We start from the raw sequence: 12,609 nt of genomic DNA on the forward strand, positions 1-12,609 counted from the left end.
GGAAAATGGGAGAATTTTTAAAACTTTTTTAGTGTTTTTTTCGATGAAAAATACGTTTTTTCGGAATTCTGAGTACGCCGTCAAATCGGGCGTCTAATTTTACATAAAAGTCCCTTTGACACCAAATTTCTATCTCATCACCGTTTCAGGCTGCAAATTATTGAAAAACACCTCTTTTTTCACATGTTCAAAAATGGAAGGGGTCGTACCGCCCCTCCGTCACGAGATATCAAAAAACGGACCTCGGATTCGTGATCAGGGATAAAAGTTACCCCATAGGACAAAGTTTCACGCAAATCGAAGAGGGGTCGGGGCAACTGCTGTGTGAGTTGGCGGAGAATTACCCACATGCATCTGAAAGAGCTTGAAAAATTCAACAAAATGCAGGGAGAAGCATCCCGATTGGTTAAATCTAAAGGGAGTTATTGGCATTTTAGTGAAAAAATAGCATAATTTTCGAACTCAAATAAAAAAGTGTTCCATCCAGATATCAACTCGGTTCGACCTGCAGCTTGTAGGGGACATCTGGGACTACCACTGAGTTTGAGAACGCTTTGGGTAAGGCAGTTTAACATATTAAATAGACACTTTTACTTTTAGTAAATTTTTTAGTTGTAAATTTTTGCTCGCGGGACCCCTCAGATCCAATTTTCTGGCGAAAATTTTATCATATTCGTATTCCTGAGACAATTTCACAGAAGAATCATGCATAAAAATGTTTATTTTCACCAATTTTAACCCTTTAAAAAAAATTACCGGTGAATGGGATCTAAGGGGTCCCCCGAGCAAAAATTTACAACTAAAAAATTCACTAAAAGTAAAAGTGTCTATTTAATATGTTAAACTCCCTTTCCCAAAGCGTTCTCAGTCTCAGATGGTAGTCCTATTTGTATGCTCATTTCATCTTGCATTTTGAATTTTGAAATTAAATTGAGTTTTGCCAAAGCCTTTTTAAGATTTTTGACGTTTTTGAACCTTCAAACTTTGTGCCCCGATTTGCCCCACTTCCTGTTGACCTAGAGTGCTCATATTTTGGCCAGATGCTAGTTTTATATGTTCAAACAACCCCTGAAAATTTCCGGCAGATTGGTGATGTCGATGCGAGATGGGTATGCTTTGCTCGTGGACTCGCTCAACTTTTCGAATCTACAATAACCCAGTAGAGAATAATTGTCTACCAAAACCGAAAATGAATTTTATATGTATTTTTTTGATTTGGCTCAAACTTTGTTGAGGCCTTCTCTATGACCATTATTGTGCCCAGAATATGGGACTTTTTCTCAAAACCTCGCTGCACAAGCTGATTATTGTTCCTTGAGCTATTTTAGAACTCTGGGCCAAATATGAGCAAAATCGGTCAACATTTACCCATTGGTACTCAAAGGTGAAGTTTGAATGGTAAAAATTGAAAAAAATGTATGGAAAACTCTACTTTATTACGGTTTGGTCTGCACGGTGCACTACTTTCATCCAAATATTCCCAAAAGTGAGATTCCTATTAAAAATTCAATGCTCTCCAACTTTAAAGAAAAAAAGTTGAATTTTAGGAGGTTGAAAATTTAGTAAGTTGAATATTACCTCTTTTTTGAGTAATATTGCATGAAAATGTGTAAAAATGTGAACCTGATGAATATTCATCAAAAACTGATGAATATTCACCAATTCCTGATCTAATTATACACATTTTTTTTAACGCAAAATCTGTCACCATTTCCTGATGAATATTACCTTATTTTTTTTCTGTGCTTGTAGAACAGACAATAGCTGTAAAACTTCATCCTGAAAAGTTATTAGCGTTTGAAAATAGCCACTTTTGCATGAAAAATATTTTTTTAATTGCTTTAGGCTCGGGTATCAATGCAAAATTTCACAGAAAAAAAAGTTGAATTTTCGAATGTTGAAAATTTGGTAGGTTGAATATTACCTCATTATTTGTGTAATATTACATAAAAAAAATATGTAAAAATGTGAACCTGATGAATATTCATCATTTTCTGGGGTAAAATTTATCATTTGTTTTGCCACAAAATCTGTCACCATTTCCTGATGAATATTACCATCATTTTTTTCTGTGTTGCACAGAAGCATAAAAACCCAAAAAAAACATTTTCCGCTTGTGGAGCAGGGGGTCATTTTTTCTGGGCACCCTAATGACCATCCATACAAGTCTCCATACAATTTTGACAGCTGTCCATTAAAAAATGGTACGTGCATATTCGAAAATAAGTAACTTTTGAATGGATCTTCTGATCAATTTGGTGTCTTGGGCAAAGTTGTAGATATTGTTTAGGAATATTCAGAAAAAATAGGTACACGAAAAAACATTATTACAAAATTCTATATAAAAAAGTTTTTTTTAGTTTTTTAAATTATTTTCATTTAAATCAAATCAAAGATTTTTTGCCCGTTCTGGAAACTTGGCATAAAACATATAAGTAAAAAATGTTTTTGTTGCAAATCGGGCTTTAGTGACAAAAAGTGTGATTAAAATTGATCATTTTTTTTGTATATCATTTTTTTCAGTGTAGTTCTAATCCATACCTACAACTTCGCCCAAGACACCAAACATTTTGATAATGAAAAAAAAAATATATAAAAAGAAATGGGTTATTCCAAGCAACGATTAGGCCGTTGCAAATATTTTTCAAAGTTTATGTCGCCGACCCTCCCCCTCCCACTTTAAATCGGTTCGAAAAACCAAGGGGCAAAACATTTTATTTGATTTTTTCAAAAAACTTCTAAATTTTTAAGGAAATAGAAGTTTAACGAACTGAAAACAATTAGAAAAAATTTTTCCTGCGTTTTAAATCATATTAGCATGTCTGGAATCGATAAAAAATATTTGATTTTTTTTGTGGAATTCCAATGTACAGGACCGTAAAAAGTTTTTTTTCGGCGAAAAAAAATCTCTTCAGTACTTAGATATTTTGAAAACTAATGATTGCAAAACAACTGTACAGGTGTAAAATTCACTTTAAAACACTTTTTTAATTCAAATGTTGAGACCATGGCTTGTTATTTCATTTTTTTTTTATTTTTTTAGTTTCGAGACAAACATATGTTACAAATCACCTCTATGCTACGGTACACCCAGAACCACTCTACGCGCGCGTTATATGTCACGTATGCTACACTAGGAACAAAAATGCCCGAAAAATAGAAAGTGACCAAACAACTCCGAAAAACACTCCTCCCTACAGGTTGCATAGCGCCGAGTTATCACTTTTGACTCCAACCGGCTGGTTGCTGGTCAGATTGGTTTTACTCTCAGCAGTAATCCACCTAAAATTTGTCCCTCTATGGTCAACGGCAATTCGAAAGGGATAGATATAACGGTTAAAGCTATAGGAATTGGTGGATGCATAACTATAAAATCGGATATCCCACGCCAATGTGGGTGCATCTCGTCATCATTGGAATTTTGATACTTTAGCGACTCAAACACAATCCAGTGATGTTTTCAAATATTCAAAACAGATTTAAGAACCATAAACAAATAAGGCATAATAGAGTTGAGACAGTTCATGGACGCGACATTTGCCGCACTATGCAATGCAGTCTCCTTGGCTGTGATCGATTAATCATTATGTACCAGAGAATAAAACCGGAAACAAGACATGCCTTCAAGGTAGCTTCTGCATTCTCGTTCCTCAACCTCAATCTCAAATCAGTAAAAACTCTGCTAACTGTAGTTGGATTGTAGTATCGATACTGATTAAATAAATTTAAATTGTCACTTACGTCATTTCGTATGACTTCCACCGCGTGAACTCTCGCAGTAGGCCATGTAGGCCACCTTGATATCAATTCCGCGTGCAGACCCTTGCGTTGCCCCTTCCTGTCCAGTCGTGTTTCATCGGCCTACTACGTTGCGTTGATTTTTTTTTGCACAAATTCGTCTACGGCTTGTCATATTTCGCTTCATTAAATTTCGGCCTGTCCAAATACGGTGCAAGCCTAGTTCGACCCCGGGACCACTTCGAACAATGCAGCCAGGCATCTTTCGTCGCCAACACGTCAACGGCGGCAATATGTTAATTCATGGTCCACTAATTGGGCAGCGAATTCAAACCATTCGATTGTCATTCGAAATGACGGCCGGGAAACCTAATATGTTCATAAGGTTTTTTTTATTCTGCCGGTTGTCGAGATGGGAGGAACCCCGCGTTTAACACACATTGACGTGTTGGACCGTTTTGACTTGTCACGGCTGTGAGGTCAATCAGTGGAACGATTAATTTGACAGGATTTGAAAATGTGCGAACGGTGCAGTTTAAACTTCAAGGTGGTTCCGCAGGAAATGAAAGTATTTTTTTAAGGAAATAAGCTAAACTTCAAATATATTGTCCATGTTCTTTGAGTAAGGATACGAGGATTAAGGTGTATAGCTGCTCAGCCTTGACTTTTTGTAGTCCACCGATGTCCACCTGAGATGTTTGATAGAACTTTTATTGAAAATAAACACATTGGAAGTATGGCAACCCATTCTAATGTTGTTGGAATTTTTGCAACTTTTTTTAGCTGAATTATGAAAATTGTGATTAACATAAATTGTTGAAACCACATTTATTTACAATGTAATCATATTTTTGGCGAACTTTTCGAATAAATAAAAAAATTGAAAAAAAAACTGGCAACACTGTTCTGAGGTATCTTGATAAAATTCTTAGTTTAAAAAAGCTATAATTATTTTTAATACATGTGAATATTTAATTACATGTACAATTTGGATTATTTTGCATGATTAATTATTCAGTTGATTGATTCAGTTTGAAAAATGATTGAACTATGCGCTCTTAATAAATATTAAAAAAAACATTGACACAGTAAATAAGAGAAATATTGTATTAAGTTAAAGTAATTTATTTTTATTTCAGAGAACTAATCGCATAGTACTCCTATTAAAAATCATTTGCTAAAAACCATTCCACATTTTACCAAATTTTAGTGCTACCAAAGTTTTTTTTAAGTTTTTTGCCATCTCTTTTCGACACTATTTCGATACATAATCAACATATTTGAGGGATTTCAAGAGTTTGAAATATTATTTTAAGCAGGATTTCATGAGATTTTGAAATTTGAAAATTATTCCAAGCTATTTGAAGTAAGGGCAAATATTGATAAAATTAAGAGGTGATATAGGTACAACCAATTCAATTCATACTTAGAAACAGAAATGTGCCAACCATTTTTTTTCAGGATCTTTTCCAAGTTTATTTTAACAGTTTTCATGGGTTAAATCTGAAAAAATTAAGCAAAACACACAAAACTATAGAATATAAATTCAGTCAAAGTAGTCCGTATTTTTTTGTTTGGTTTTAAGTGGTCTAAAACATTGCAATTTTCAACGAGTTTTGCAAAAACCACTATTCAAAAAAAAATCATGACTTCGCGTCATTTCCACCGCTTTTAGCTGTCTTGGACCCTTTGCTGTTTGAAGTTCTCGGGACTGCTATTTTGAAGTTCTCGGACCAAAGCGCCTAGGTCGGAAAATATTTTTTTTCTTCAGATTTCCAGAAAAATTTTACGTAGCAAACTCGAAAACGGGGTTTTGAGGTATGATTTTATTTTAAGACGAAACTAAGGTAAAAAAATTTTTTTTTTTGAGTCCAATTAAAAAAATAAAAAATAAATCAATAAAAAAACTTCAAAATAGCAAATAATTTGTAAAAATCAAGAGAACTATTCAAAAATAACTTTGAGTTGAAAAAATAAATAGATTATGTTTAGACGTTTTCGATTTTTCATGCTTTTCTTGTCCAACATGAAAAAACGTAGAACATGTTTGAAAAATATGGATTTTTTCGATTATCATGCGAACAGCATCTAATTCCAGCGTTGTCATATCAGCACTTTCACATTCAATTACAGTTCATTAAAAGCGTTTTCAAATTAAGTGATAAATATCTCAATAAGAAAAGAGCAAGCAAGTTTCTGTCAAAAGTTTCGCAAAAATTAGTTGTTAAAATAGTGAAAATCGCCAAATTGGATGAAGTTAGGAGTGAGTGCTTAACCTGCCAAACATACGAGATTTTCCCCTGACTTATTTGTTTCGGCAGATAAAATCAAGCATTATTTTTGTAAAGATATTTGAGAAATCCTTAAATTTTTATTAACATTTTGCAGCGTTTTTTTTATTGAAAAGACCAAATAAGTTTTGAAGATACTAAAATGCCTGTGACAAAAATCAGGGTGCAAAAGCTCTGGTTGTCCGTTAAAAAAATACTCTAAAAATGCAAATATAAAAAAAAAACAAGTATCATAAAAAAACAAAAGGTATCCGCTTATTTTTTCATTAAAACTGAAAATTCAGTACGTTAACCAATCCTTGTCCGAGGAGTCTTGCCTCACATCTGCCGTCTGAATCCGTTACCTTCGTGATTGACGCCACCGTCGGTCAATTGCAGTTCGTCGTCCAAAGGAACCCTTGATTGCGCACCGCCGTCGCGACGCCGCCTACTGCCATTGACAAAGGGAGAATTGTTGACCCACACACGCGACGGCGGCCGGTGCAGAGTGCATTAAAGCTCAGCTCAGGTGGATGTGTGAAATAAGTCCCAACGCCAACTACGACGGACGGTCGGACGAACTCCCAAGGTGTCCAAAGTGCAGGTGTGAGTTGCACAAATCTCCATGGTGAGGCCCGGTACCGTGTCTGACTGTCTGTGAACGTCAGTTATTTGTGAGGAAAGGGGGAGGGAAAACAAAACAAAAATTCTGACCCAATCGTTCAATTTACCGCGCGAGCAAAGTCGGGGAGAGCTTTCAATCAATTCAAACTTTGAACCGCGACCACGACGTGAAGACCGTCGCCGCCGCCGCGGTGGCTTCGAGAAGCAGCATGAAGAAAGAAGCCGACTTTTTCGTAATCTCGAGCCTTGGTCCATTGTTGGAGGTCGGTCGGTGGCTGGAAATGGCAACTAGCAGTCAGCAGCAGAAGTTCAATATTTTCAAAGCGGCGTAATAGAACATGGTTGAGCAGCTCAAAGTCAACAGCAGACAACAGTTGAGCATAATTTTTAATTAGCCTATTGTTCGGAAGAAGCCTGGTCCATTAGACCTAACGAGAAGGTGTGGCGAAATTGATGATCGATCATCGAGCCGGTTAGCCAATGTTTGACAATGACTCAAGGATTGCCCATGGGGAGTAATTTTTCAAGTTCGATGCAAATTTCCGCGACTTTGATCAATCTGTTGAGATAGGGGACTTATGATCGCATGATTCAAACAAGCAAACTCTTTCGATGGATATTTAATTTATTCAAAAAATACATTCACTCTGCATGATTATTCAAATGATTGATGTCATACGCATTAGAAGACAGTTTTTCACGATTCCACACAACAAATGTCACTATAATTCTTTGTTTCCATTTTAAAGCAGATAAGATGAACAAAATCAACCAATTTGACTAAAACAATTAAAAAACGATTAGTGTGAGTTTATCAAAAAGTACACATGGCAAATCGGAACCAGCGAAGCATGTAATGTATAGCATGATCTAAATGATGCTATGCTATGGTCCGTTAATTCTTCGTCATGCCAATATGACATTTAGTTGAGAATTGTGAACAACAAATTATGAATTATGAATCAAAGACATATATTTTTTTTTTTTTCAAAAATGACTATTTTTGAGGCAATTTGGCCACTAATATGTTTATTTTCTGTATCACTGGCGTAAAGGTCAGAACTTTGCACATGTTTTGGTACACATAACATTAAAGTTTTGAGCATTGTGGAGCTCGATACAGGGCTTCAAAGTTTGGCATTTTTTCTAAATTGGATCCAGCAGAAATGGTGGGCTTCATACCTCGAGACATTTTTTTCTATTTAAAATAGAAGGGGGCATTTTTTGAAACTTTATTTTTAGATAGATTAATAAGGCCATTGTAAATTGTATATCAAATTACCTTCCACCCCACACTCTTCCTCCCTTTCCTTCTACTACATAAACATTTCTTCAAAAAATTAAGAAGCAGTCAAAATAACAAATTATATTCCCATTGAAAAATGTGTAAAATCTATTGTTACTAATAAAGAAAACATTTTTTAACGCTTATTTAAGCGTTAATTAACAATGATTTTTTTTATGATTGGTCTTATTATTAATTTTAAGATCACAGCTTTTGGATAGATACAAAATGTGAAAAAATATTTTTGCAGATTTTTTAAATTGCAAAACTGGTAAAACAATTTTGTATTATTTTTATTATTGCAAACCTTGATTTTCAACGCATGAAAATCTAGAATTGATTTTTGATTAGGTATCTATTTCCATTAAAGTTTTGCAGTTTAAGGATCTACTACACGCGAAAAAAATTTTCTACGATTTTTTACGAAAATTGTCATAACTCTGATTAGAAAACAGTTAGAGTACCACTTGCTGTATTAGGTCCCGTAGAGAAATGTTTTTTTTTTTGCTTTTTGAAGAAACTATTGAAATAATCTCCTTAAAAATATATGTTTTTGCCCCTGAATTTCCGAACCGATTTGTAAAGGCGACATAAAGTGATTTTTTTTTGCAGCGGTCTATATTTTTACTTTGAAATCGATGAATTAAAATAAATCAATTTACAAATATATTGAGAACGCCCCACGTTCACTCTGAAAAACAGATAGCAAACAACATTTTTTTAAAAAATAAATCAATTTTAGCAATGCATTCAACTATTAAAAACAAAATATGCATTTATTAGGTTGCTTCGACACTTTTTTATACCTTTTTTGTAAGCATTTGTGGTTATATAAAAATCAGAGTCCCAAAATATAGTCAAATATTTTTTCTTCTTGTTTTTTATTTTTGGATTGCAACCTTTAAAAACTTTATTTTATTTTGAGTTTATTTATATTTATTTTCAAATTGAAACACAAAAGAATGATCACACAACTGCAAGTAGTTAAACATGAAAAAAAGTTAACACACAAAATACACACATTAACTAATATAAACTTTTAAGTTAATTAAAAAAATATTTGTAAACATCTGGACAAGCGCATTAGTCAAACTTTGATAAATAAAATAAATTGTAAAAAGAATGAAAATAAGATAAAATATAATTGCAAAAAATTGATTTGATTCAACATTTAAAAACTTAGCGTGTTACTCAAGCTCTCTTAAATAGTTCTTTTGACATTAGCAGCAAATATGTTAATTTAAAAATATGGTTCTTATACCTGGGAGAATCTTCCATAATTTCATTAAAAACATAAATGGAAATAAATTTTTAATAATAAAAATCATCAAAAGGCAGTTTTTGTTCTCAATTGTTCGTTATGAATATAAAGTAATGAAATACCTATAAAACTCAAAGTCTTTTGTTTTTGTTTTTTTAATAATCCGTTGCAAATATTTTGCAATGTTTATGTTGCCCCCTCTTAAAAGTCAGCTTGAATAATCAGATGACAATATTTTTTAAAGAAAAACTTCACAATTTTAATGAACTTAAAGTTTAATCAACCGAAAACCAGTTAAAATACATTTCCTGCGTTTATAATCATATTTAGCATGTTTGAACTCCATTGAAGACATTTTAAATTTTCATAAAATACCAGTTTTAAAACCTTAGTTTTAAAACTAAGGATTGGAAAGCAACTGGACGCGGGTAAAATTAAAATAACTTTTTTCATCTAAATGTTGAAACCTAGGCTTGTAATTATAAATTTTATGTTTCCTCCCCCTCCCTCGACTTCAGCCAGAGCCGAGGGACATAAACTTTAAAAAAATATTTGCAACGGCCTAAGGCCAGAGAGGGCAAAAAAAATAAGTAACAATATAATATAACAATGCATAACAATTAAGTCGGTTTGCAATCATTAGTTTTCAAAAACTCTTACTTTGAACAAAACATGAAATAAAATTTGTTTGCGGTACTATAAATCTAAAATTCACAAAATTTGAAATATCTATAAATAGACTCAAACATGTTGAAAATGATTACACACGCAAGGGAATGCATTTTAACTAGTTTTCAGCTGATTGCACTTAAATTTCGATTTTCATTAAATTAAAATTGTCCCAACTCCCCTTTTTTCTACCCTTTTTAAAGAGAGGTGGACATAAAAGTTTAAAATGTTTAATGAAATTATATTCACCTTTTGTTATTGCTTCATCATTTTAGTTTTAACAGTATCATCTAAACTAAGCAGTACAATAAAACGCATTACACCTTCTCAAAATCCACCAACCTTTCAGCGCCCAAATCTCCTTCTGCTGAATCCCTTCGTAGATCTGCTGCAGCTCGTCGTAGCACAGTTCCGACAGCTCACCCGGCTCGGCGATCGAAATCAACCCGTAGATGACCGAGGTGTGCTGGAGGATCTCCTTACTGCGCAACGCCCTGGTCCCACCCAGAATCATCCCAGCCCCATTTTGAACACCCTTGGTCTTCTTCTGATGGCCACAGAACTTGCCCCCGCAGCCGGTTTCATTCCGGGGTGGCGTCGGCTGTGGGGCCAACCGACGGTAATTGGTTCCGTTGACGGAGGTCGCCGCTGCTACTGTCGTAGCTACTACGACCAGGACGATAACCGTCACGATCGCCAGCCTGGTTGAGACCATGATTGCACTTGCTTCTTTCTTCAGCAGCCGCTTGTTTCTTCACCAATTGATCCAAAACCACCGTCGACGTTCACCTACTTTTCGCGCGTTGATCTTCTTTCGATGCACTCTCTTGCACTCTCCGATGCAGCACAGATGAATCACACACTCACACTCACTGTTGGCAACGCATAATCCGTCGCTCAGTTGCACATTTTCACTGGCACAAGCTTGGGAAACACCCTCGTGGCCACCACTTCTTGAACCGATATGTGGACCAGCCGGAACAGGCTTCTTTCATTGAGTAATACACCTTCTTTTTTTTTTGGGAGATATTGTTTCACCTCTCTTTATCGCGGTTCACCTTCATCTGCTCTTTCTCTCATTTGCAGACTTGGCCGACCGAATTTCGGCTCACTTCCTTACGTAATATTTATTATCACCTCCCCTCTCGTCGGTCCAGACCAGGCCAAGAAATGACCCACTGCGGACTGCCTGTCTCGGTTCAGCTGTACGGACACGCGATTTCAAAAAATGAAACAAAAAAAAACACACCAAAGAAAATTCCGCGTCGTCGTTTAGCCTTCTTTTCACTCTCCTCACGCGACAAGATCTACAACCACGCTACGGGCCGCGCGTAATCTCTCGGGGTATTACTGATCGTACCAAATCACTCTCACTATCCAGCGACTACTTCTTTGCCACGAAGAAGACCACACCGACGATCCTGTCCCGCCAACGGCAATCGATCAATTAAGGTGCAACCGACGGCGGACGGTCGATTATGAAGAGGTGTTCGAGCTCAGATTGATGTGTTTCGGATGAGACACGCCAACCACAGACCACGAGTTACGTCGACCAGCTGCGAACGCGATCACCAACGGACTGACTCGGGTCGGGTCGAGCACTCCAGCGTCAAGCCCGCCTAGCATTGGCCTAGCCGGGGACACACAACAAAAACACTACCGAAATGACTGTGGACGCGGAGCGAATGCACGACACCGTGGCCCGGGCCCGAAAAAAAGCTCCCCCAAAAATAAGACTATGCTGCGCTTGGTGAACCAACAACGCGCGGGAGAAGATCAAGTTTGCGCGCACGCGCGCACGCAAGATCGTAGTAGCTGCGCAAAAGCTCCCTCTCTCGCTCTCTGTTTGGCGTGCGGCGAGAGCGCGCAAAGTTTCGCTCTCGATCGAGCGCACATGTGTTGGCCAGTAGATCAAAGAGCGCTGTGGGATTTTGGACAGTCTGATTTTCTTTCACGGTTTATGCTTAGGGAAGAGAACGTGAGCGGAAATGTGCCGGCTACTAAGATGATACATGTTCTCTTTGGGATTTTACTGTATGCTCTGTGTGAGAGGAATTCTGAAAGAAGAGAGAATGAGAGAGAGACAATTCTGGTGGTTTCAGTTGAATTTGAACTGATGGAAAAGTATGGTACTTTACTAACTAGTTATGTTTTTAATTTGCTGTTTGTAATCCAATCTTTTTTAGGTGATTAGTAATACGTTACGCTAGTTATTAAGGCATGTTTTGCGAAATTATCAAAAACATAAAAGAAAAAAAAAATGATTAGTTCTGTTAAAAGTTGCTCAAAAAGACTTATTTAGTCTATGGTACAATATCATTAGGTATTTTTTCTGGCCGTCTAATCCCCACCCCCCCTTAATTAAGATCGCAGTTGGTTTAAAATTGTACTACAATGCAAGCAATGTCCATACTCAATCACACGGTTTTTTTATTGTTCGTTGATGTCAACAACTTCAGAAAATCGAATCATGGAAAAAATGTACCTCTTATTTTCTTACTTTCAACATCATGTTCATGTTTTGCTACCCCATTTTAGTAAATTTTTAGATGTTGAGTGCCTGTCACATTACCAAATGAATTTTCTCAATAGTTCACCACCGTCGTTTTGACCACTCTCTTGAATTTTAAAATTCCAAATCCCCTGAGCAAAAAAAAAAACATTTATTTTTATGAATCAAAATGGTGGCTCCAAAAAATTGCCCAAAAAATAGAAATTTTTCAAAATAAGTGAATACATTTCAGTAAGCACCTTATAATCGT

At 35.8% G+C, this 12,609-nt stretch overlaps 1 protein-coding gene across 1 annotated transcript in view; it reads right to left on the reverse strand.

The window, feature by feature from the left end:
• Window positions 1–11,533, reverse strand: part of LOC6043928 (nose resistant to fluoxetine protein 6) — a 35,162-nt gene extending 23,629 nt beyond the window's left edge. The window contains exon 1 of the mRNA XM_001861476.2: window positions 10,190–11,533. Coding sequence (XP_001861511.1) covers window positions 10,190–10,562 — 373 coding nt within the window. The 5' untranslated portion in view covers window positions 10,563–11,533. The remainder of the gene's footprint in view (window positions 1–10,189) is intronic.
• Between the last annotated feature and the right edge of the window lie 1,076 nt (window positions 11,534–12,609).

The sequence above is a fragment of the Culex quinquefasciatus genome, chromosome 3 (assembly GCF_015732765.1).
Source record: "Culex quinquefasciatus strain JHB chromosome 3, VPISU_Cqui_1.0_pri_paternal, whole genome shotgun sequence".
In the NCBI taxonomy this organism is placed as follows: domain Eukaryota; kingdom Metazoa; phylum Arthropoda; class Insecta; order Diptera; family Culicidae; genus Culex; species Culex quinquefasciatus.